Genomic DNA, 26410 nt, shown 5'->3' on the forward strand with positions numbered 1-26410 from the left:
AGCTGATCGCTTTTTTCTAGAGCTAGAGTTGGTTTTTCTTAGCTCGGAGGGAGCAGCCTTGCAGAGATTGGGGGGACTCTGCTGTTTTTTTAATTGTTTGTTTTCCACATCTTGCTTATAAACATGCGATAATTTGCTTGAAAGTTTATTCAACACGACAACAACTTAGGACAGCCTGTAGTTTTTCATTTTCAGCTCATATGTCATTTGTAATTAAGTTTGACGTTATTCAGTTTTTCCTAATTTCTCAACGTCTGCGTGAAAAGTTTCATGGGAAAGGAAAACGGTAGCTAGTTCCGGATAAGTCGACGTGATAGCGAGCATCCCGTCGATATGTTGTTTTTACTAGAAAACCAGGTCAGTGTCAGTGTTTGGACGGACTCATCCTCCTCCTCCTCATCATCCTCATCCTCCGCCGAACTGATCCAGGCTGCGGTTCCCCCGTCTGTTCAGCTCGGTCTCACGGTTCTCTACACGGTTTTGTATTCGCTGCTCTTCGCGTTTGTTTACCTGCAGCTCTGGTTGATTTTGCACTACGGACACAAGCGTTTCAGCTACCAGAGCGTTTTTCTCTTTCTCTGTTTGCTCTGGTCGGCTTTGAGGACGACACTCTTCTCTTTCTACTTTAAAAATGTTGTTCAAGCAAACCAGCTCCAGCCTTTGCCGTTCTGGCTCCTGTATTGTTTTCCAGTCTGCCTGCAATTCTTCACCCTGTGTCTGCTCAACCTTTATTTTGCTCAGGTAAGTGCCACTTTGCCTTTTACCCAATTTGTTTTTGTTTTGCAGTGCATTGCACGCCGTGTTTATGACGGTTAGTGGTCTAATTAACATCCAAGACCAGTGTTGCTTGTTATGTAGAGTTAATGTGAATCCTCTTGCATTTAGTTAGACTTCGATTTCTATGCTGCTCACATCTGACTGGGATCCCTCCCACCAAATGTGTTTACTTCATGTGACTGACTCGGACTGACATGCTGTAATTGTGATTAAAAGCATCGTCATACTGTCATGCTGGCAAACTGTGTTGTTTAAGACATTTCTAGACATTCATCATGTTCATGATACTGGGACAAGAGCACAGCTGGAGGTCATCGGTCCCTCTGCTTGGCCACAAAAGTGCATTTCACAGGACGGTCTGAATAAGGACTATTATTGCCACTTTTGGTCCATCCTTCCACCCTTTGTGAAGTCTTGGCGGTCTGTGAATGCATAACCTCATCGTGCAGGGGATGAAATATTGTTCATCTCCTCTCCAAAGCTTTGTGCATTGGAGAACAGAACATTACAGGCCCTTATACTATTCATGGATGAGAAACGACTACGTAATTAACAAAAATGACATTATTTTGTATCATTTACGCATATCCATGTCCATCCAAAGCTGTTTGATGTCCTTCATTCTGTAGATCACAAAAAGAGATGTTTAGAAGTATGTCCACGCTGCTCTTTTCCGTATAGAGAAAGTGAATAGTAACTTTAAAAGAAGCATAACGGTAGTTAGTACAACTATTTCACGTTATATTCCATGTTGGATGGAGGATACTCACTGGTTGAGACACAGACATACCTGTACTTCAAGAAGTAGAGTATATCAATAGCAGAGTCATGGGTTTGATTTCCAGGGCCCTTTAAGATGAATACATCTGCCAGATACATAAATGCAAATGCAAAATGTAAGTCGTATTATACTAAAGCTCTAAAGCCTCCTTTGTGTTTTGAATATGCACTAGTTTATTAAAAGCAGGATGTAATATTTTGATGCACCAAAATCTAAATGGGTGCAAATGTTACTGTTATATTCTGAACTGCTTACAAGCGGTATTAAATACATTTATGGTGCTTTTATCGTTATTTTGGTAGCTTGAAAACCCCTGGGCACCGTTCATTTTATTTTTATGAAAAGCAGAAGTGTTAATCTTCCAAAGTTCTTTCTTTTTGTTTCTTATCAAAGCAAGAACTATTTACAGTCATTTAAATATCTAATAAATCACAGTGTAGTTTATGTAACGTGTGCTCTGAAGGTCTTTGGTTGAATTTTACCATAACTCTTATTATAAAATATTTGGTTTAAATCTCATTATCATTCATGTCCCAAACTCAGCTCAAAATGTGCGCTTTGCCCTTTCCATTCTGTCCGACAACACCCCGGCTCTAATATTAATGTAACCTTGCTTATATTGCATTTTTTTTTCACCCGTAGTCAGCACATAGAGCCGTGGCACAATCAAACCTGACTGACAGGCCCTGCAGTCTTGTTAGATTTATTGATAGCTTTGTTTTATGCAACCTCCGTTTATGCCTGTCTGCAGCCTTTCGCCTTACACCCACATTGAGTTGCAGAGGGTTGCTCGAGAGAGCTGGCCTTTGTTTGTGCGTATTCCTCGGGAGCTATTTGAGATGTGGGCATCGTACCGACACTGCCTGAACAGCGCGAGTTGGCATTTGAAGGTGCGAGCCAATCAGAGGCACCTGCTGCAAGAGCATTACATCACCCTGCTCAATCCTGTACTATTCCAGGCACAACAAAAGGGGTGTGCAGCATTCTGTTCTCAGAACAGCCACCTCACAGACAAAGACGCCGAGCACCCCGACTCCGAAAACAAAATCACACCGGTGGGGTACTGTATCCGTGTGGGGTACGTCTCCGAATGAGTCATTTGCGTTTGGCTGTGATCGGCGTGTTGCGATCTAGTGCTGTGTCCACTCAGTAATGACCTAATGACCACTGTTTTAACTCAGCTGTTTGCCCTACATTCGTTTTCCTTGGTAATTGGATGCAGCGAGTGATGTTTTATGCTAGTTGCTGCAGAAACGAGTTAGCTGTGTGTCATATAGGAAGATCACACCACTTGTTTATTTGGCTGGTTTGAAAAGGAAATGCAATTGATGTGTTATATATATCTGCTGTAAATGTTGTGCTAATATTTTATAATGATAATATATAATTTTAATGTTGCTATATAATAGTTTTAAATATTTCATTATAATATAATATACTGCATATAGATAGATATATGCCGTTTATGATCAAATGTATTTAAAATAACAAATACTTTTTAAAATTTGTAATATATATATATATATATATATATATATATAATATATTACTACTTATTACAGTATAAATGTTATGTTTATGTAATAATAATACATCACACAGTAGATAATATACAAAATATATGAAGTAATATTATATAATAATAATAATAATTTAGTATTATATCCTTTTTTATTTATCAAATGTAAAAATATGCATAGTCGAACTCAGAATGTCTGTTATTTTTACAGCCAGAAAGTCTCTTTAGGGAAATGAATTTGCTACACTGTAAATAATGCATTTTATTCTTTGCAAGTGTTGAGTCTTATTTCACAGTTTTCATATCTGCACTTCCTCTGTCTTCCGGTTCCCCGAGGTGGCACCAGAGTGATGACCAATTAATTTTTCAAATTACACTTTCAGCAACTCTTGTGTGTGAAGGAAACACATTAAAGGTGTGTGTACTGTGAGCTCCAACTGTTTACGTGGAGCAGATCTCCCCCATGAATCACACGTGTGATTTCTGCATGTAGGTGTGTGTGTGTGTAATGCGTCACATGAGACCTCATCAGCAAAGCCTTGCAAAGAAAAGAGATGGGCCATTTTTCACTCTTGTTTTCACAGTATGTTTTCTGCTGTTAATGCAGTTGGTGGCACATTGTCAGTTTTTGGTGCTCTCTGCATATTTTAAACTATTAGTTCTAAAAATTTCTCACACATAAAGAATGTTTCAGGTTCAAAACATGCAAAAATATTTAATGACATCTGTGGCATACTGTTAGTTCAGTAATACAATAATTTGACAAAAGATTAAATACCATTAGCAAAAGTCCTGTGTAGTGTAATGCATTTTACAGTTATTCAAAATTGGCTGTAACTTGGCGCAGATGTGTCAAGATGTTTTATTTTCTTAAGTCTTTTATGGTCAAAATAGACTAAAACAATAATAATAATAAAAAAAAAACAGTTTTGTATTGAAATGTGTAAATGTGTAAAATTTAATTTATTCCTGTGACGCAAAGATGCATTTTCAGCAGCCGTTTCTCCAGTATTTAGAGTCACGTGATTATTTTAATATACAGATTTGGTGCTCAATTTCTTATTATCAGTGTTGAAAATTGTTGCGCTGCTTAATATTTTTGTGGAACAGTAGGTATATTAATAATAATCACTGATGTTTGGATAGTGGTGTGTCACGTTCAAAGAAATACTCCATCCCAAAATGAATATTTTGTCATTAATCACTTACCCCCATGTCATTTCAAATACTTAAAAGCTTATTTCATTCTCTGAACACAATTTAAGAAATGTTAGATTTAGATTTTTTTGTCAATTTTTGATTGAGTGCCAAGTGAAGAACACTGTCAAGGCCCCGAATTTTTTTGATGGTTTAGATGGCCATGCTTTCATTGGAGCTTAATTTGATTTCGATTGCAGAACATTACATTAATAAGGTCATATAAGTTTCAAAAAAGGGAAAAACGGTAACGTAGATTAAGAAAAGAAGTTATGAAGCATGGTGCATGGCGTAATTGCGCAAGTTCACTTGTTTGATCAAATGTTTTTTATTATTTAATGTAGCTTTCAAAGAATGACATGTCATTGATGTTGCTAATGTCAGGCCTAATGCAATACCGGTCATCATTTGACCGTAAAAGTCGCTGAGCGTGGCATTTCTTCTCATTTAGCATGTCTAACCACAGAGTCATGGCTTCTTTCTGCAATTGTATCAGCTGGGAGAGTCTTATTAATTCAGTTTGCAGAGGAATCTTTATAATGGCCAGCCAAACGGAGGCATCACCCCCGCGCAGCTCCATTACAGCTTACTGGAATTTTGTTTTCTTATTCCACACTCGCCTTCTTTGTCTGTAAAACCATCCATAAATATGCAAGTTTGGTGAGGATCATTATGGCATTAGGTGGACCGCTGTTTACACCCTTCCAGTGCTTTTGTAAACTCGTATTTGGGGCCAAGTCACATGATCACATGATCGGGATCAGTAACAGAAACATGCTGCCTAATTTGTTTAACAAATTTAGGCACCTGTTTGAGATGTTCATTGGCCGGGCTTGACTGGAATGAATCTCGCCCTTTGACAGCTGACTTGGAGAAGTTTAGGCTGGAATTTGTTTCGGGCTAATGATTTTAGCAGTTGCGCTGTTGTGTCAGGAGAGGTTCGGGACGGCTGTTGTTAATCTGTAACTAGGCCACAGTTTCTTTGGCAGGGATCTCTAGGTACTGTAGACCTGCTTGTCATGTAAAGGGAGGAAGTGGGTAACGAGGACAGTCCACAAGAGCATTGAAGGAAAACAGCCATTTAATCCTTCTGCTTCCTAAATTAGCCGCTTGTTTGTTCCTGGTAAATACACTTGTTGTGGGATGAATTTGACTCATATACTGTGTTTCTGTCTTTAAAGGAGCCATGTTTTTTTGTAGTGTTTTTCCTTGACTCCCACTTGTTAGTCATGCTGTTTCACACCAAAAATTGTGTTTTTTTTACATGACTATTTACCATTTTACATGACTTTTTTTGCTACTGTACTTAAAAAAAAAAAAATCTAAATTATATTATTATTATTTTTTTTTTTTAATTATTATTAGTGGAATATCTATGAATGTTTCTTTTTTTGTTTAAAGAGGCCACTTAACAAGGCATTTATTTGATGAAAAATTAACAACAAATATACAATAAGTTATAGTATAGTAAATAAATAACGGTTTGAAATTGACAATTTAAGATACATTTTCTATTTTAATACATTTTTAAAATGAATATTTTTGCATTTAAAATTTAATTTTGGCACATGATCCCTCAGAAATAATTTTTCTATGCAGATATGCTTCTCAAAAATCTAAATCTAAAATACATTTGAATAAATATACAAATAGCTTGCATAGCATGTAAAATGTATTAACATTTTAAATGTTAAAATATAGATTATTATAATGACAGCCACAAAAAAAAATGTAAAAGCTGTTTATCTGGTGTTCTTTTTTTTTTTATTATGTGTTGACAAAGCTAGTGCAAACGGCATCACGTGAACGTTTAACCCTTATTTCAGTTACCACAGCATGTTTATTCACAATTTTATTTATGTTTGTCTTTATTTGCCATTTTTGTGGAGGATTGTGTTTGCTGGCTCCCGACCTCATACAAGCAATTTGTGTCATGGACATGAAAGTATGACTCATTTGGCATGGGCTTTGTGAAGAAATCATTTCTGCTCCCCGAACACAGCTAATCAGAATCAAATAGGAATGATGTGCCAAGGGTTGCTAAACAGGTTTCTTAAAAACGGTTGAGTTGACCTAAACTATAGATTGTTTTAATTTTATTACCTGGGCTTAAAAGTAGCAGTCATACAACAGGTCAGTGTTTGGATGCTGTTAGATTTATTATGGTATTGGGTGTGAGTTGATATACCCTGACTCTTAGTCTTTGAGTGGAAGCGGACTATACTATGATATTTAAAGTTATAACTACAGTTTTGTTATACATGCCTTTTAAGGAATGGATAAAATCAATTTATTGAAGTCCATGTCTGACATCATAAGAACAAAAATGTTATTTGTTATAATTATCACTAACTCATAATCATTTTTTTTTTGTCATAGTTTTTATATGACTTACTATATCATAATTTCATATTTTGTAAATTCTGCCATTTATCTCATATCTATTTATATAATTTTTTAATATATTTTTTAAATTAATTTTGACTTCGACAATGACTTATCTCGTAACAATTTTTAAATCATGCTTTGTCATAAATAAAATGATTAATTATTAATAATTATCTCATAATCTCACTGTTTGGTATTACCTTTGACTTTTTTTGTATATTATGACTTGGTATCTCATAATTATATTCTTTTTGACAATTAAACTTTATCTTATTATGACTCTCAAAATTAGATTTATTTTATTTTGACTTTTTGTATTTACTTTTTTATATTCACTCATGTTTTTGGTCATAATTATTACGAATTCATAATTAAAAAAAGTTACTTAGCATCTCATATTCTCGCCTTTTGGTATTACTTTTGACATTATAATTATGATTAGTGTGTCATCATTTTGGCTTTTTGCCAATTTAGCTTTTTGTCTTATGATCTCATAGTTTGATCTTTCTGTATTAATTTTGACTTCATGTCATAAGTGACTTAGTATCTCATAATTGTGTCTTCTTTGTGAATTTAGCCATCATAATTGTAGCCAACTAATAATTTCCTCTTTTTGTCATATTTCTTGACAAAAAATATTTCATATTTTTGACTTTTCTTAATTATGACTTTAGTATCTCATATTTTAATCCTTTTGTCAATTTAGCTTTTTATCTTCTAGTGATGACTAATATAATTTAATCTCCGTAATTGTTTTACCAGCGCATTCTTTTTTTTTTTACTTAGGTTTTTTTCATAGAAATTAGACAAAACATTTACTTGTTGGTGAATGTTTTGAAAAAAGCTTCTACAAAAGCGCTCCTTTTAGCAGCATAGAAACTCACTATTTTTTTCAATGTTTAAAACGCATCCAGCTTTACTTTCTGAAAATGGTCGGAACTGCATGGAGTAGTTTGGTTCTTAACCATCCCAGTGAGTCTGTCTGAGGGTTTAGGCCTATTTTCTGTTCTGACCTGCTCTGACTTCACACAGGATACAGAACCTCCATCACTCAGATGTGTTCAGTGAGCGCTCTCGTACACAACCTTGCACAAAAACAAATATCAAGCAGACCAGAGAGAAGAGTTTTGTTTTCCAGTGTAGGTAGATAAATCATTGGTTTTAAACCTCCTCGGGGCCCTCTTGACATGAGGCACTGAAGGGGAAAGTGTGTCCTGATTATCAAGGAGCAAAACAGGAAATGATGAGTTCAACCATGTAAACATGTCAGAGGACCTCAGTGTCCATGCAGATGAAAGCTTTCCTTCTTTTTGGTTTTGGGTTGGTTAATCAGTCATATGCACTGAGCAGTTGCATGTGATCTCCTGTCAGCATATGCAAGCTAGAGCCATATCTCTGGTTCTTTACAATTTTTCTTTTTTTTTTTTACAAACTTGTAGACAAAACCTGTTTGGCAGGTAATTGTATTTATTTTATTTATTTCTGTTGAAAAGAAAATGCTGCAATCTTTATTTATTTTTGATTTAGCATTTTTTAACGATAAACTCAAAAGTAAAAATCCAGATTTATATATATATATATATATATATATATATATATATATAAGAAAACAGCAATGGTTTTCTAAGTCATTAGTGGACATAATTTTGCTTAATAGAGAAATATAATGTCTTGCATGAGTTTGTGTCGTGAATAGCGATAACATTTTACACCATCAGTAAAAGAGGAAGAAGCTTAGTCTCACAAAGTCTCATGACACTGAACCACAGCGTTATTCTCTTTCAAAAGCATGACTCAGTGTGATGTGGACGTCTCATGGTAAAAAATACATTTAAGGAACTGAGACAAATATCTGCATATGGGTCACAGAAAGGGCTTGCATAAAAAAAAATGCTGTCTACTTCCTTTTTTGTCTTTTTCTGTGACTGGCCGAAAGTAGCTGGCATTTGTATGTGAGCTGAGTGCTTATAAAAGTCATGACTTGTATTTCTCCCAACCAAGACATGTCTGTCATCACTCACAAAACAGACCTATCCATATTTATTTGCTCTCTCACTTGCTTTTTTCTTTTTCTTTTTAATTCCATTAAAACTCTGCACTTTTTTTAGCAAACAAAGAAATATAATATATTTTTGCATTGAAAAATTGACCTTAAATAGATCTGGAATATCACTAATAACCACTTATAACATCCTGGCATTGTTTTGCAGTGAGCTTTCTTTTTTAGAGAATGTAAAAAAAACAAGCAATTTTTTTCATATCTGATCTGTAACTTTCTCCACCTTGTGACAAACAAACCTTGAAATATCTGCTGTGTGCCTGTGTTGAATGTGGAGCGAGCTGACCTTGTTTTTGCCTGTAAAAACCATGTGGTTTGAGGGTGGGGAGCGGAGAGCAGGCAGATAGGAGCTTTTAACTCTGCCTTTTCTCTGTGAAAGCACAGCGCTCAGGGTGACACGAGTCCCTTGAGCCTACCGCTCTCTTGTGAGATGACAAACATAAGGTGCAGTTTGCTATGTTTATTTTTGAAGACTTTTCTCTGTTTAAATCTGAATCATGCTGTGCAGTGTCCTGGTGGAGTCTGCGAAGCGTCTGCTGCGCCTTTTGCTAGTTTCTTTGGTAAATTAGATGCGTTTTGCACTTTTAAGCATTTGATTTATCTTACCAGAGAGCCAGTAATAGTGTTAAATGAATAGGTCTCCCTAAATTTTGTTTACGTTTTGTTCTTCCTAAACTTTATTCCTCAAAATGAAACAGGATGTCTACATACCAGAATATCAGAGACTTTCATGGCTCTTTTTAAAGGAATTTATATATTTATTCAGCAAAGATGCAATGAATTCATCAAAGTGACATTAAATAAAAAAAAAAAAGAGAGAGAGATTTTAAGAGATGGAAAAATATTAAGCTACACAACTTTTTTTTTTCAACATTGAAAATAATAAAAAATGTTTTGAGCACCAAATGATCACATATAAAAACAAAATAATATCTGAAGGATCATGTGGCACTAAAAACTGGAGTAATGATGCTAAAAAGTCATCTTTGTACCACAGGAATAATTGTAATATATATAAAAAATAATTATATTAAATAAAATTCTAAGAAGAGCTTTGCAGCGTGAGGTTTAGCGTAATTCTACATAGTACTTTTATTCGGAAAGAGTAAAGAAATGCTCTTCACGGTTTAATTTTACTTAAATGCAAAATGATATTTGTGAATTTTCTTCGCATAGGGATTAAATTCACTAAAAGGTCACCATGAATTCATCAAGGAGGTTAATTATTTCTTTACTAAACGTCCAGTTCAATCCTAGTCACTGCATATTCTCTGCCCATACTGCATACTTTTCACATGGCATCTGTTCTCAATTTGCACATGTGCCACTGATGGCTGTCAAGCGCAGGCTGTCAGACAGGTGTACTCCAGTTTGTGAATGTCCACACTCTCCTGGTGTGTTCAGCTGTTTTCCACCTGAGTCCTCTTGTTGCTAATGAGCAATGCAGATTCGGTTACACAGACATACTTTAAAAACCAACAGTTTTTGCTGTAACTTTTGCAGGTTTGTCATAGTAACAGAGATCAGTTAATTTACTGATTATTATTTCTATTTTTTTTGTTCTGACCTGCTCATTGTGGTCTACAATATTTCAGTTTCTCATTGCATGTTGTCAGCCGCGTAACTAGAGAAGAACAGGACTAGGGTCCTACATGTGTCTGTCAGGAATGTAGACGTAGTGTGTAAGTTTTCACTGTTGTTTCATAAACGAAGAACTTAAATGAAGAAATTCCCTTGCCTCATTTTAAATTTGTTTTCACTGCTTCTTTCCAAGTTGATAACACATTTCTCTGTGTTCAAGGTACTTGATTTTGTGAAGATTTTCAGTAGGGACTGTAGATTATAAAGTGCAAGACACCAACATCAGCATAGTGTTCGTAATGATCAAAAACTAAATGTAGGAATAAGATGTTAAAGATTTTTAAAAACTATATTTAAATATTTCAAATGCTGACAAGCAGCAGCAATACAGTTTAAGCACAGGGTACTTGGTACTCATTATTGTTGTGAAATGTCATGATGGAAAAAAACAATATAGGGCTAGACTTGAATGGCATAAACATTTGACTCTCCAAATGTTCTTTATAGTTGGTTAAAAATAATTTTCCAACTTTCATGTGCAGAAAGCTACAGGTGAGGTCTGTTCCCGTTTCAGTACTGCTGTGGTTCATATCGTGCAGAATTTAACTTTGTCGGAGCCTTTGGTGGCTTAGTATAATTACTTTTAAAGTTTGCGGTCATGCATCTGTTCATGTATGAGTACTAGCAATTAAAGGTTTGTGTTGGAAGGACATATATATATATTTGAAAGTAGTCTCTTGTTTGAATGTTTTTGAAAGTAGTTAAGGGTGCATCTATTTAATTGAGAATGCAATTCAATTTATAGCTAGTTTAATATATTTTAAAATATAGTTTATTCCTGTGACGCAAAACGGAATTTTCGCTTTTAATCAATTTAAAGTCTTTTACTTTATTTATAAAAAAAAAATAAAGAAAAGTAAGAAACTTGCTGATCTGTCTTTTGAATGGTGTTTTATATGCTAGAGTGTATCATCTGCTAATGGATGTTTTGATCAATTTAATGTATCTTTTCTGAATAGAAGCATTATAAAAAAGGTACTGGCCTTTTTTGAATGGTAGTGTGTATGTTGAAATCTACATTACCTGCTAATGGATGTTATGGACTTTGTGTGAACTACATGAAGGCCATGTCAGAGTGAAAACAGTCCATGAATGCTTATCAGTGATGGTTGTGCAAGCATCTGTAGTTGTGCTTACCTTGAATTGACCTTAGGGCTAGAGTTGCAAAGGCCTTAGGCATAACCAATAACTTACACTGGTTATTGAGCTCTTGGGCTGTTTGCTTAACCAGGAGATGTTTCTGTTTAAACAAACTCAGATAGCCTGGTCTCTTGTCATCCTTATCTTTGCTTTAGCACAAGCTAGTCATCAGCAGCTTTGAAGTACAGATAGCAGAAGTTTCTTGGTGAAAACTTTTTTTTTTTTGTACTGATAATACCTCTGCTCAAATAACCAAAGAGATAGAGTTTGTTGTAGTAATGTCTGAAAGTAATAACAATCTTTCTTTGTCCTCCTCCACAGGTGATTTTCAAAGCCAAAGCAAAATATTCCCCGGAACTCAACAAGTACAAGTAAGAGAATTTCTTTCGTGCAGTAGCGATAAGTGCTGTGAAAGAATTACAGGGATAGTTCACCCAAAAATTTAAATTCTGTCATTAATTACTCACCCTCGTGTCATTCCAAACCCATAAGACCTTCGTTCATCTTCAGAACACAAATTAAGTTATCTGTGATGAAATCCGAGAGTTTTCTGACCCTCCATATTCGGCAATGCAGCTGAAATGTCCCCAGGCTCAGAAGCATAGTAAGGAAATCGTTAAAATTGTTCATGTGACATCAGTGATTCAATTGTAATTTTACGAAGAGAATGCAAGAAAACTTTTGGTGTGCAAAGAAAACAAAAATAATGACTTTATTCAACAATTCTTCTACTCATCACATCTTCGATGGCCGTTATTGACGCTTATGTGTTCTACATCAGGAAGCTGTCATTATTTTTGTTTTCTTTTAGCACAAGAACTCACACGTCACATGGACTGTTTTAACAATGTTTTGCTACCTTTCTTGGCCCTAGAGGGTTACTCCACCCCAAAATGAACATTTTGTCAGTAATCATTTACGCCCATTCCAAACCAGTTCAGAAAAGTATTAAAGACATCATCAAAATAGTCCATCAAACATCAGGGGTTTAATCTGAATGTTATGAAGCCATGAGAATACTTTTGTGTTCATAAAAAATTGAAATAATTCCTTGTATTTACACTTTGCATGTTGCAAACTGTTAAATAATGTAGGAAATGTATCTGTGTTAATTAAACGTGTCTGTTGCATTGTGTCTACTAGGAATGTAAAGATACACTCAGATGGTTGGAAATCGATACAAATATGTGATTCAAATCAGTTGAGATGTTAAACAAATTGTGGGGGGGTAGGCTTTTATACAAAAGTATCTAAGAGAAACTGAAGTTTAGATGGGTTTTTTTTTTTTTTTCATCTTGCACCTGTATGAAGTTTGTTTACAGCAGTAACTACTCTGCTGAAAAATAGCTAAAACTGACCTAGGCTGGATGGCTGGCCTTAGCTGGTTTAAGCCGTTTTTAAGTTGGTCCTCCAGCCTGGCCAGGCTGGGAAATGACCAAAACTCCTCTAAAACCAGCCTGATGACTAGTTTAAACCAGCTAAGACCAGGCTGGTTGACCAGCAAAAACCAGACTAAACTGACTAAGCAGTTCTTTTTCAACAGGGCAAGGACATTTTAATTTACTCGTTCAACAAGTTCAAAACCTATTCATGCTGATCTTTGACATACAGTGAAGGAATACTGAGCCTTTCAAGCTTCAAAATAAGAAGATAAATGTGAAAATAAGAAGATGTAGCAATATAGAAAGGCTGAAATTTGAGTTAGTGCATCAAGAGTGTGTGTGTGTGTGTGTGTGTGTGTGTGTGTGTGTTTATTTTCAATTTGACTGCATAAGTACTCATTTACTCATCGGCTTTTGTGTTGCACACAAGAACAGAAATCACACAGCTTTGGAACAACATTGTGTTTTTGGTTAAATTTAGAAGGATTTAGATTTTTTTTAAAATTTGGTTTAAATCAAAAGACTATTAAAAAAGTTTGAGCCAAGTTAATGCAGACCCGTTAGTTTTTATATTCGAAGCATCAATCTGTACAAATACATGCTTTGATCAGAGTCTGATGCTGGGTGAAAAGCTTGGAGATCAAATCCCACCCGGCCCTGTCTGTGTCAGGATGAGTGGGAGGAGGGCATGTGGTGGAATGAAAAGGGAGGGGCAGAAGAGAGGATTGACACATGACCCAGACAGAACTAAGCAATGGCAGAACTCAAGTTCAATTTCATTGAGCTCTCACCTATTATTCAGTATGATATATTAAGCAATATATTGAGCATGGCGTATTATGTGACAGAGCAAGATTTTATTAAACAGAAAACGGTAAAAAAAAATGATAAATGCACTGAATGTCTAAAATGATGTCAGGTATGTTTAATTGAGAGGAAATAATTCAAATACAATAATAAAATATTAGTTGTGAAATATGTTCACATTTGATTTACCCATTCTACAACTGAAACTACACATTGCACTTACACTGTCTGTTTGTCTCTCTAAAAAAATGAATCGCTGTTGTACTCAAAAGTCGCTTTGGATAAAAGCGTCTGCAAAATGACTAAATGTAAATGTAAATGTTGTCTCAAACATATTTTTTCTCTCCACTGTCATCAGGGTGCCCCTGCGTCTAGGATTTCTGCTGGCCAGTGTTTTTTTCCTGGTGGTGAATGTAACGTGTGCCATGCTGGTCCAGGGAGATGTGGGTGAGAGTCAGGTGAAGGATGCTGTTCTTGCACGAGTGCTGGTTAACGACAGCCTCTTTGTGCTCTGTGCGATCTCACTCGCCATCTGCATCTTCAAGATCGCTAAAATGTCTTCTGCCAACGTCTACCTGGAGTCAAAGGTAAGCGGACGGGGATGGAAGCGGATTGGGATTCATAGCATGACGGTGCAGCGTTTCCGGTTTGACAGTTCAATAGCAGCTAATTGCATTGAATGGTGTCTGTAGTGATTTTTGTGATTGTGATCCAGGGGACGTCAGTATGCCAGGCCACAGCCATTGGGGCAGCAGTTATCCTTCTCTACACCTCCAGAGCCTGTTATAACCTGGTTGTGGTGGCTCTTTCTCCTGAAGATCGGCCAAGCCCATTTAATTATGGCTGGTACAATGTATCTGACCAGGTAGTTCAATATAACTCTGTATATTGTTAATGTTAAGTCTGTGTGTGTGTGTGTGTGTGAGTGTGTGTGAGTGTGTGTGAGTGTGTGTGAGTGTGTGTGAGTGTGTGTGAGTGTGTGTGAGTGTGTGTGAGTGTGTGTGTGTGTGTGTGGTTTTTTTTTTAAACAAGTAATAATTTTGTTTAAAACTGTAGTTTAAAAATGATTAATAGCATATCAGAATGATTTCTGAAGGATTATGTCACATCGAAGAGTGAAAATTTAGCTTTACATCACAGGAAAAAGTTGTTTTCAAATATATTATATTAGTAAATAGCCATTTTAAATAGTAGTAATATTTCAAAATATTACAGATTTTACTGTCTTTTAATAAATGCAGCCTTGGTGAGCATTAGAGTCTTCAAAAACATTTTTAAAAATGTATAGAGCCCAAACTCTTGAGAGATCATTTATGTAGAAAGCATAAAGCTGGTAAACCCTCACTGAACTTTTACCGTCCCAGATAAACAAGCCTCAGAAAGATCACTGCTGTTAGTATGGCACAGCTGTTTGAGTTAATAATCAATGCTGTTTTCACCTTTATGAGAGATGTATGAACTCATTACGTATTTATTCTTCTCATTTGCATAGTAGCTCATTTTTGTGTGCCCTCATTTAGCGCTGCATCTTTCAAGAGCCGTTACGTGTGTGTGTGGCATAATAGAAGCCGTGTAATGAATGACAGATTATGCCTTTTGCTGCATATTTACAAATGTATTTGTTGTTTTATAAAAAGAGATGTCGACTGCTTCATTCATTCGAAATAAAGTAATTCAACATGGATTACACTGCTTTGCGCAGTGCTCCAAAGAAACAATCCATTTGAGGGGATTTAGACGGATATGGGCTCTGTGGGGGAAAGGTCTTTGTTTTGCTATAAATAGCTCGGGTAAGGCTGCTGTGCAGAAAGGATGGCTGGCTGGCTGCCTGGTGGTGACCTAGTTTGGGTTCACCTCTGAGACGGGCCGACAGGAAGTCGAGGTTCCCCTGATTGGCCAGCCCCCTTCTCTGACTCAGCTGCATATGTTTGGGTGGCCGTCTGCTTGCTTATTCTTCATAAAGCTACTTTGTCTCATAAAAAGCTGTTGTGAGGATTTGTTTCTCGCCGTTTTGATGATGCATTTAATTCTGGGATTGTTTACATCCTTCCTTATCCTGCATTGTCTGCAGTTTAGTGGATATCCATGTGTATGATGTTGGTGCTTTAGTTTGTTGTAGGCCACAGTTTGTAGGGGTGCTCGATTTATTAAACTCAAAATCATTATGATTGTTATTGTTTTTTTATTTGCTAAACAAAAATATGAAACAAAATAGAAAATATTACTATTGTAAAAGTAAAAATATTCATTTGAGTAAAACTGAAATTGCGATATTAATATTTATGGCTGTCTTAATTTAAAAAATTGGGCCTTTGTTAAAGTCTGATTGTAGAGAAGTATAATGGTACACCCCTTGTCAATAAATCATTTACACAGCCGTTTCATGAACTAATTAAATGTGACGCATAATACATGACTCTGACAAGTTATATGTGAATATGTAATGATTGTTAAGGGAATTTTGGCATTTTTCTTTTTTTTTTCCCTCAAGTACTTCCATTTAGCTTTCGTACATTTATAAATAATAAATTAATATTTATTTCAGTTGTAGTTTTTTTTTTTTGTGCTTCATCTCTTTCATCTTTTATTTTACAAAAACAATTCTAAAAGGTTTTTAGATTACAATCAGATTATCAGGCTTTACTCAGACTCTTCTGGCCTTTACAGTGTACCGATACATCGATATGCTCAGAAGTGGAAGTCGGAAGTTCTCAGTGTTAAATTTGTCTTGCACTGTGTTTGTTTCCAGGCGGATGTAGAGAAGATCAATGGGGAAGCGTATGTGGTCTTTGGGATCATCCTGTTCTTCTGGGAGTTGCTGCCCACCAGCCTGGTTGTGTTGTTCTTCAGAGTGCAGCGGCCCAATCAGAACCTGGTGAAAGCCTAATCCTGTCTCACTCCTCTAAATCTGTCCATCAATATCACAGCTGGACACTTACTCAATGATGAGAGCCAGCGATCGGCTTTTTAAGCCCCAGCGGAGAGTTGTTTTCCTGTCAGATAGAATTAATTACTCAGACGTCTGCCCTGCTGAAAACAACGTCCCATGCTGCTGTGTTAGTCACGTATTTGTCTGTCTGTGTTGCACCAGTCATACCGTTTTATTTATATTGTGTATACTTTGTTTCCACAGACACCGGGTGGCATGATCAACAGTCACAGCTTTAGTTCCAGGGCGTATTTCTTTGACAACCCACGCCGCTATGATAGTGATGACGATCTATCTAGAAACACAACTTCCAGAGGAGAAAGATGCAGGTTAGTGTACATTGTCAAAAAAAAATTGTTTACTTGCAGGTTTGTTTACTCACAAACATCTCTGAAATAGAAGTGTTTTTAAGTTCATAAGTTTTATTTAGATATAGTTAAAGATTTCAGTTTATATTTTGAGGGATATTTAAATTTAAATTAAATTTCAGACTAAAAAGAATAACCTTTGGCCCCTGAAATGAAAGATTTAGGAACTAAATTATGCTTTACTGAATTGTTTTTATTATTATTAGTGTTACTTGGGGGCTGGGCAGAAAGCCATCAGATAAATTCATGTGCATCTGGTCAGTAAAGCTATTAGCGGTAAATCTCTATCACCTGTTTTCAAACGGTGCGGCAGTTAATACTCTCAAATGAATCGCCTGTGAAACTGAACATGAAACTGAAACTGAACGCGCCGTTGTGCAGCTTGTCAGTGATCTACGTCTCTGTGTATTAACTGCAGCTCTGTTTGAAAACAGGTGATGGAGATTTACCTCTAATCAAAGAACCAGCTTTACTGACCAAATGCGCACGACTATAGCTTACGATTTTTTTTTTGCCCAGCCCTAGTGTTACTAAATAAAAATTTTAAACAAAATTGGACATTACTGTTGTTATATTTAACTGAATGTTTTTGAAAATATAATATAGGCTGTGTTTAATCATCTAAATATAGTAACATTGTGACATTTTTTTATTATTAGGTTGAGGCTCAGGTATTGTACATTAGTGCAATACAATATATTGTGTAATATATATTACACTTATATTATAAGTGTCATTACTATTGTTCTAATATGTAGATTTGGTGCTCTATAAATATTTCTGCTTATTTTGATTAATTTAATGCATCCTTGCTGTGATGATGATGATGATAAAGAAATAACATTAATTAAAAAAAACATCATTGGTGCCACATATGAACTGTAGTGTAACAACAAATTGCGGCAGTTAAGTGAGTTAGTCATTTCTGAAATCTGTAATTGCTCTGAATGACTAAGTCTTGATTCAAATGAAAATCTTCATGAAACTTCGTAACTGACTCAATAAAAAGGACCAGTTCATTAGAGTCATTTGTTTGTGAACTGCAGTGGTGCCAGACTTGTCACATTATCTTTCCAAACTCATGACATTTCTTCATCTTCATCTAAAAACAGATGTTTTTTGTGAACTGTCCCTTTAATTAATCTGATTGATGCACCAGTTAAATTAAATCTCTAAGCCTGAAGGTTCTGTTTTGCAGCAGTATCCTGTCGTCCACGCCTCAGACGGGTCCGAATTGGTACGGTTCGATCCAGAGGAACGGCAGCCTAACGGCGATCCCCCACCTGCTGAACGGCACCCAGACATCAACCGCCCCTCTTCTCTTCGCCTACGGCAACATTCAGACCAACCAACATCACAATTACTATTCCACCCCCCAGAACTACTACTCAACCTCCCAAACACACTACTCCACCCCTCAGAACTAAAGCAGGTCGATCTAGTCTGAGGTTTGGCTCAGCCAGGACATCAATGAGCAACGCTTTATGGTCGTCTTCCCCCTCAGTCAGCTTATCTGCCCAACATTGATGTGGCAGGAATTTAAAGGGACCATAAGGTGATGGGGGGAGGTTTATTTGGACCAAACAGACCAGCTTTTCCGATGTTCTCATTTCTAAAAACCATCCATCCCATCACTCAATGTTGGCGCAATGAACTCCCCACAGCCTTCAGCACATGGACTCCCCTCTGTGAGTTGGGATGTGCTTTTTTTGCACTTATTGTGGGCCTGTGTTTCATATTTGGATCAGTTGGAGTAGTTGTAGGCCAGAATGCGGTGTTGGTGGTGGCGAGATTTTTCCTTTTTTGGAGAGTACGCTTTTATATTCCACCATTTCGGAGAAAGAGCAAAACCATTCGAGTTTATCCAAGTCAAAGAGCATTATGGATCCGTCTGTACTTGGATCCATTGTGCACTGATCTTGAATTCCTTTTGTTACGTTGCCAAAGAGCCCGTGCTTAAATCCAAGGTAGGACATTTCCACCCTTCCCAAATACGGAAAGGTTCCTACAAACCCAGAAACGACGGCTGAGATCTAGTGTCATACATCTGACTAGGAAGACTAACTCTACTTACACCCTCTAATGTTTTGGTACTTGGCTTGTGAAGGACATTTTGGGCTTATATCAGTAATCAAAATCTAGTATATCATTCTCCAGGGAAGCCTGAAATGGTGCCATCGTATGATTCGAAAAACATGTCGCACAAAATCCATGTTTGTATTAAACATGTTTCATAAGCTTTATATCATCATTCCTGTATATTTGTATTTCAGCAGCGTGAATGGTCAGCAATCGATGTCCCATATCCAGCTTAAATGAAGCGGCCCTTTCCGTTTCCCTAAAAAAGTAATCGTTTTGTGTTTTAGCAAAAAAAAAAGCTTATTTTTTTAATCCTCTAATTCGCTGCTCCATATGTTATGAGCTGTGTACAAGATATCAACAATCATTTGGCTGAAGCAATCATTAGTTGTGGTGTAAATATAAACGGGCAGCAGAGGGATTAAAACTCCAGATGCACCTGCTCTATTATTGCATTTATTTTAAAAATGTGTTTTTTTAAAATTGCGTCTTGCAGGGTTTTGTGTATGCTGTATGAAAAAAGCGGATGATTTTAATTGATTTGGACGTTTTAAGTCGGCCTCGTGTCTTATTTCCTTGCTTTCCGCCAGCTAATGTGTAGCAAAGCTTTCCAGTAATGAGAGAACTTGAGCACTAATTGATGGAAATGTTATGCGTTTGATCGAAAGCTGATTGGGTTTATTTCCTGACAAACCGCAGACAGGATGGGGCTGCGTATGAGTTGGTTGGTTTGTTTTTTTTATCTTTATTAATTTATAAATGTGAGTCTGGTCTGAAAAATGTTACTGTGAAATGTATCATATCAACTCTTGAATCTCGCAAAAGAGCAAAGCCTTTGTTTTTTGTTCGAGGCCAATGAATGTAACTCGTTTACCCATGTTCATAGTTCATTAAAGATGTACACAAGCACTACCATAAAAAAATAAAGTTTTATTGCACTGTTTTAAAAACAAGTTTTGTTTTGACCAGAGTCTGTGTAATTTGGTGTCTTTTATTATAAGAACATTACAGAAAATGATGTTTATTGCAGATAGCAACAGAACTAAAAATGGAAACTTTTTTTTTTTTAACTCCAGTATCAACAATTCTTGCTTCAACATACCAGTGTTCATTTCTCTTGATGACTGTCTAACACGTCTAACTGTGTTTTCGTTTCTTGGCTGAACTGCTGGCCGCAATTGAATTTGTAGTGGTTGGATCTCGTGGAGCAGCTTAAATCAGGACAAAAGGGCCTGTGAATCTTTTCCCTCGAAGATTCAATGTTTTGATTGCTATCAGTGCATACTATTAATTCACATAATTTTCAGAATTTAGGTGAATGCAAAAATGACACAAACGTCCCAAACATACTTTAACATTGATTGCAAAATAAATCCAAAGCCTGTGTGCAACTCGATACAAAACGAAATCTGGAATCTTTATGAAAAAATAAGCAATCAGGACATTATTTAAAATAAAAGTAATTGCAAATATACAAAAAAAAATCTTTTTCTCGAAATGTACATTCAAAATATGAAATACATAAAGAAAATTTGTGCTGGGCAACAATTAGTCGCATCCGAAAGAAAAGTTTGAGTACATAATGTGTGTGTGTTTAAATACACACATTCATGCATTTAAGAAATACTTTTATGCATTATATTAATTTAATTTAAATATTTAAAATATACTGTGTGTGTGTGTGTGTATTGTATATGCATAATAAAGAGTACACACATAAACATTTATTGTGGATGCAATTAAGCACGATTTGTTTTTTTGTAATGCAGCCAATATGCTCAGAAATATAGGTGCTGAGGCACATATTGCAAAACCTAACTAATATATTACACCTATAAAGAAATGAAAACTTGGCTTTATATATCAAAAATACACATATCAAGTGGTTTATGTCTTTCTTGTAAACAATTTGCAGTATACTTGTGTATCTCCATTTAATTCCCAAGAAGCTACGTTATTTACTTAAATATATATTTAAAAAATTATCAACGTGAAATACATTTTTGTAAGAGTGCAAGAATGATCCCTATCATTGCAGTTTTGTGACTAAGGTGCTCACTTCCTAAGAATAATGATGTTAAACTGTATTTAGGAACAACTGGAATAAATCATTCTGAAAACAGTAACTCAACCCAAAACGAATCCGTCCTCGAATCAGATTCTTAACTACAGTCACTGTTTGAGATCAGACAACAGCGACCGAAAGTTCTCCAGCTCTCTGACACTTGTGGAGATCCTAAAACGGAAAAAGACACGTAAAAAAAGGCATTTCAACTAAAGACATCCTGACAATAAAAGATCACTGACGTACCTTCCGAAAGCATTAAACAAAGAGACAATTTCCTGCCGGCTGAGCTGAAATGATGGATTGGTGTTGCTTGTGTTGGGCATTGCTTCTATTTGCCTTTCTGAGAACAGGATTTTCAACGCGGTTCCCAAGCCCTGAGTCTGTGAGAGACATTCACTGAACATGAAAAAAACCAACACATAACGTCATCTGGGTATACGTCATGATCTTCACCATCTTACCTGCAATTTACCCCAAAGCCTGCATTTAAAACACTCGACACAGTCCATAATGTGCGAGATGTTTTTAAAGGTCAGCTTGAAGTCTTCCTAAAGTCAGGGAAGTTACTCATTTAAAAACCTATTTCTGCATACATTGACATTATAGCAAACGTGGAAAAGAGCCACTGACTTTCAGTTTCATGGCTTCCTTCTTATTTCCAGCAAACAGAGCAGTCTCATCAAAATGCAGTGGAAAGGATCTGCAAATGTAACATTATAAATATGTTAGAATATTATATTACACACATACGTAAATATATTCAAAACATCTACATGCATTTGTATTCATTTTCACATAATATACATAGTACACACATATAAATTATGTATAAATCGCAATTAAATGTTAGACAACACTAATAACATTATATATTCTGAAATTATTACAACAGGGTTCGTAAGGAAACTGCAATATGATCCAGGACTTAAGGACTTTAAGCACTATTTTTTTGTCGTTGTTTTCAAGGGCTATAATCAGAGATCACAATATTGTTATTATGTTTTAAATTAATTTTGAATAAACTAATAAAACAAAAAAAATGGTACACGTAAAGTGCAGCACATGCAAAGTATGCAATAGTTGTGGCAACTTGAAAGAATTATCGCTTTCCTTATTTAAAGTGATTTGTCTATGAATATATGACTGATCTTAAAAGTAAAAGCTTCATCATACACTTGAAAAGTTATTAGCTATATTGCGGACATAGACACTATGGGCTGAGCAAAATACAGACACTTGGTTCACTAGAACAAGACAGTATTTTAATAATAAATGTAAAAATTTTTCAATGACAAAAATTGTTAATTGCAAAAAACTAAATGCAGTTGTATTTTGAAGCATTTCATTATTTATTATTACTTACAATTACTAATGATGGATAAGTAACCCTGATTACTGTGACAATCTTAAGTAAACATAATGTAATATGCTTACACATGATGTGAATATAACCCTATCTACATTTTGTTATAATACATACACCTACGTAAAGCACCAATGTTTAATTTTACTAGGCGATTACACGACTTCTAAAACCATGTGATTTTAATATTTAGAGCTAGGGCACTTTTATTTTGAAATCGCATATATAGATGTGTTGTTACGTTGTTAAGCAAACAGCCAGAACTCACGCAGCGTATGAAGGAAGAGTTTGTGTGCCGAGCTGCCTTTATGTCAGGCTTTATGCAAACAAACAGCACGCGCAATAAAAGGCCGAAAGCACCATCATAAAAGATTATAAAAAACGATTCAGATGTGTTGCCTTCTTTCATTCAACTATATGTCCGTTTTCGAGGGGTTTCCGGGGCTTAAATGTGAAAAAGTCAAACTCAAGTGATTTAATTTAAACACTTTAAGCGCCTTGCACGAACCCTGTTACATTACTAAATAAAGAAATGGCTTGTTTTTTTGACCCAACCGTTGCAACGTTCTTACTTGGCCACATGGAGGAGCTCTAGAAGCAGGTTCTTGTTCTCGTTGTCTTGAGCGCTTTGGCCAGTGTACAAGTGGAAGGAGGGACGTTCGAAATAAGGCAGTATTTTTGCCAGAGCACGCAGCTCAATGAGGTACAGGAAGTAGAGGTTGCGTAGCCTCTTTGGTCCCTCCCCTTCTGTCAGCTCCTCATCGAACCTCAGCTGGAACTCCGACACGTTGTGACCCCACTTCATTTCGAACCAGTTTTCTACCCAAACACATCAAATCAAACAATTAAACGCGATTTTGAATACTTTTACGTCGCTAACTTGCTGTTGTGACTTACCATCTAGAAGATACCGGGCGCTCAGGTGTACGTTTATACTAGCATGCAGTCCTGAGATCAGCCGAAAGAACGCTCGTTTCTCCACACACAAGCCTCAACGAACAACAACAGGAGCTCGTAAATTAATATATACAGTAGCATATATAAAACGCAACATCTTTAAGCAGAAACGTACCTTCTAGCCAGCGGTAGAAGCCCTGCCCTTTGATGAGAAAGACTTACAGTAAATTTTTGGCTGATTAAAATCACTGGTTAAATAGATTTGAGGAGCATAACCTTACCATCATCTCCTAAAGTGGAGAGAGAGAAAAAGCAAGTCAATTACAAAGATGATCAGCGATAAGCATCACAGTATGATGGGGTCTACTGCAAATATAAGCAATTAAATAAAAAAAAATAGACAAAGCGTGACTTAATGCTCACCGCTGCTCGAGGCCAAAGGATTCAATGGACGCTTAACTGAATAAGGTCTGAAAAAGTAGCAAAAAAGGATCATAGGCACAATAATTAATCGAAATATCAAGGACAGGTTAAGTTGCAAATACGGGTGGATTTTTGAGGCGTGAAGATGTGTATAAAATTTAGTAATAATCCAAATATTATTGCAACTAAAATCGACCATTTCACGTTTAAATATATTTGAAAATATGATTTATTCCTGCGACGGATACGTTTTTTTTTTAATAAGCAACCATTACTCCTCTCTTCATAATCATTCTGATATGCTTATTTGGGGGCTTAAGAAAAAGTCAGAATATAAAAGTCGGATTTGCGCTAAATACTTGTGTCAATAACAAATTGGGGTTTTTTTGCAAGTAAAAAACAAGACATAGCTGATGGTGAGAATAAATGTGATTGACTGTTTACTTGAAGCAGTTCTCCTCGTATATGCTGTTCCAGATCCGCCAGGCCTCGGGTCCTTTATAGCCGGTGAAGCGCTCGGGGTTGAGCAGGAGGTCGACGTACTGCGATTCAGGCGAGTCCTCGTCTAAGAAAGCAGAAAATCAACGATGCAGCCTGTGGAGGACGGCTGCTCTGCAGCCCAAGACGTGCTTGCCGATAACCAGACACTTCAAATAAAAAGCGAAAACCACAATTACCGTCCAACATGCAGAAACGGTCCGATTCGTCGTCGTGTTTCGTCCACTCCTGAAGAGCCTGGCGCGTCTCATCGCTACATGAGGAAGCATCGAGAGAGAGAGCTAGCACTAACGAAGTCAAAAACTAAAGAATTAGAAGTATTCCTGACACAAACATGACATGTTATACCTTAGAGAACCATTGACAGCTCCTAGTTTCTCTGCCTTCTCGCACTCCTCTGTATCCTGACTGGCTGCTTCTGAATACTGTGGGGAAAAATAATGAACAACCAGCAACGCTAACACACGCTACATACACTACAAGACTTGCTAATACCTTATAACTGCTGGATTTAAGGCCCTCCGGGACTTCACCCTGCACAGGAAGACACAAGGAGTCACATAAAATCCCTCGAGACAAAATCAAGCCAACGAACTTTGAAAAGCTCACCGGTGTGCATGGTTTCACAGCACAGTATTTGAGTCCACACTGACTGTGCTCTGTCCAGAACGGGCAGGGGTTGTTCAGATTGACCTGAGCACAATATTTAACGTTAGAGATGAAAGAACGAACGATATATTGATATTTACACTCTATTACCAACAATGAACTCACCTTATAAAACCGGAAATAATCAGAGGATAGTAGTTTTTGGAGTTTGGGAAAGATTTCTTTGTTGTTGAACCTGTCGATGGTCTCAACATCACAAGCACAATCATCGAGAGTCCCAGTGACCTATGACCCAAACGTCACCGTCCAAATCAATCAAAAGCATTAACGTTTATCTGCAAGCTCGAGTTAAAAATCTACCTCAGACCACCTTTTGAAAAAAAAATACTGCGACGAAACTATGACGCAGTGATAGTTTCAGATGGTAACACTATAATACTTTTATATTTAAAAAAGTACTTAATCATATTACATACACAAAGAGATTGATAGCTGATGAAATATTTGAGCGTAGCATAACTATGAACAAATTGCAATTCTATTTTTTCATGATTTTTCAGGCCACCAAACCACAGTGCTATCGAAAAATTACAAGACAAAACATAAAAAATGCATTAACTGACATTAACCAAAACAACTTGCATTTCAGCTAGTTGCCAAGAAAGCATTTCTCTTTGTAAAATGATAATAAATAGATGCAATTGCAAAACCAAAAATCTAATACACGAAACAATAAAATCACTTTTAACTAAAATTAAAACGTAAACTATAAAAATAAAAACTAAGAACCTTAAAAACTACACTAGCTTCTACATGAGCTATGTCCAGGTATGTGTCCATAGACTGAGTGAATGGCATATTTATATTTACCATGTCATTCACTGCACTTCTGAAATATCATATTAACTTATTTTATAGTATAGCACTGTGCTCATTTTCACGTTAGTGTCACCTGTTTAATTTTTAAATGCATTGAATAAAACGCTGTTAGTGATGTTCTCACCTGGCAGAAGCACCTGTGCGCAGCGGATCCTGCCGTAGTCACGTGGACGCCGGTGAGCAAAAGCGCCAACAGAATATAACATTTCATCGTCGTTTGCCAATTAACCGAGCTCGGCGCAAACGGGTCTGTTCGGTGAAAGCCTTCTCTTGTCTTCACACAGCTGCTCATCCGTTGCGGTTTCTGTACAGTACTTGTACGCAACTCTGAACTGCGCGTCGCTGTAAGACACGTTTACTCAGAGATCACTTCCGATTCATTCAGCCGCTACGTGAGGGACGTGACTCCTCTACGGCTAAGATCTGACTCACGCAGCAGTGGACGACCGGGCCTAACGCGTGTTCACAACGCGATAAGCTTTGATTTTCTGTCATATTAAATTCTCAGGCTGAAATGTAATGTAGCTTTTAATGTCGTCAGACTGAACCGGGAACTCCTTCTTTTGGATGGAAATTGCACTACATGCGGTTCACCGCTAGATGTCG

At 36.4% G+C, this 26410-nt stretch overlaps 2 protein-coding genes across 2 annotated transcripts in view; one reads left to right on the top strand and one right to left on the bottom strand.

The window, feature by feature from the left end:
• The first annotated feature begins 33 nt into the window (after positions 1-33).
• gpr137c (G protein-coupled receptor 137c) lies at positions 34-20020 on the top strand. The gene is made up of 7 exons (XM_043262512.1): positions 34-741; positions 11824-11873; positions 14050-14278; positions 14407-14556; positions 16441-16566; positions 16825-16949; positions 18187-20020. Exons 1-7 carry the CDS (start codon positions 334-336, stop codon positions 18413-18415), a joined length of 1317 nt encoding a protein of 438 aa, XP_043118447.1. The 5' UTR covers positions 34-333; the 3' UTR covers positions 18416-20020.
• A 103-nt stretch (positions 20021-20123) lies between these two features.
• The window catches only part of ero1a (endoplasmic reticulum oxidoreductase 1 alpha), a 6842-nt gene continuing 555 nt past the window's right edge, over positions 20124-26410 (bottom strand). Inside the window, exons 1-16 of the mRNA XM_043262513.1 lie at positions 25929-26410; positions 25091-25210; positions 24926-25009; positions 24812-24850; positions 24665-24741; positions 24496-24569; positions 24263-24383; positions 23819-23865; positions 23677-23685; positions 23571-23597; positions 23396-23488; positions 23071-23317; positions 21766-21835; positions 21597-21683; positions 21379-21515; positions 20124-21303 (exon numbers count right to left, since the gene is read on the bottom strand). The exon at positions 25929-26410 is cut by the window's right edge and continues 555 nt beyond it. Coding sequence (XP_043118448.1) covers positions 21240-21303; positions 21379-21515; positions 21597-21683; positions 21766-21835; positions 23071-23317; positions 23396-23488; positions 23571-23597; positions 23677-23685; positions 23819-23865; positions 24263-24383; positions 24496-24569; positions 24665-24741; positions 24812-24850; positions 24926-25009; positions 25091-25210; positions 25929-26096 — 1464 coding nt within the window. The 5' untranslated portion in view covers positions 26097-26410 and the 3' untranslated portion in view covers positions 20124-21239. The remainder of the gene's footprint in view (positions 21304-21378; positions 21516-21596; positions 21684-21765; positions 21836-23070; positions 23318-23395; positions 23489-23570; positions 23598-23676; positions 23686-23818; positions 23866-24262; positions 24384-24495; positions 24570-24664; positions 24742-24811; positions 24851-24925; positions 25010-25090; positions 25211-25928) is intronic.

This window comes from Puntigrus tetrazona, chromosome 17 (assembly GCF_018831695.1).
Source record: "Puntigrus tetrazona isolate hp1 chromosome 17, ASM1883169v1, whole genome shotgun sequence".
Classification (NCBI taxonomy): Eukaryota; Metazoa; Chordata; class Actinopteri; order Cypriniformes; family Cyprinidae; genus Puntigrus; species Puntigrus tetrazona.

Bases quoted from the DNA above. Each gene is read 5' to 3' on its own strand.
- gpr137c (XM_043262512.1), top strand. From the start codon at position 334: ATGTTGTTTTTACTAGAAAACCAGGTCAGTGTCAGTGTTTGGACGGAC. The intron at 11,874-14,049 runs GTAAGAGAATTT...CACTGTCATCAG, and splicing joins CCGGAACTCAACAAGTACAA to GGTGCCCCTGCGTCTAGGAT. The intron at 14,557-16,440 runs GTAGTTCAATAT...GTTTGTTTCCAG, and splicing joins GGTACAATGTATCTGACCAG to GCGGATGTAGAGAAGATCAA.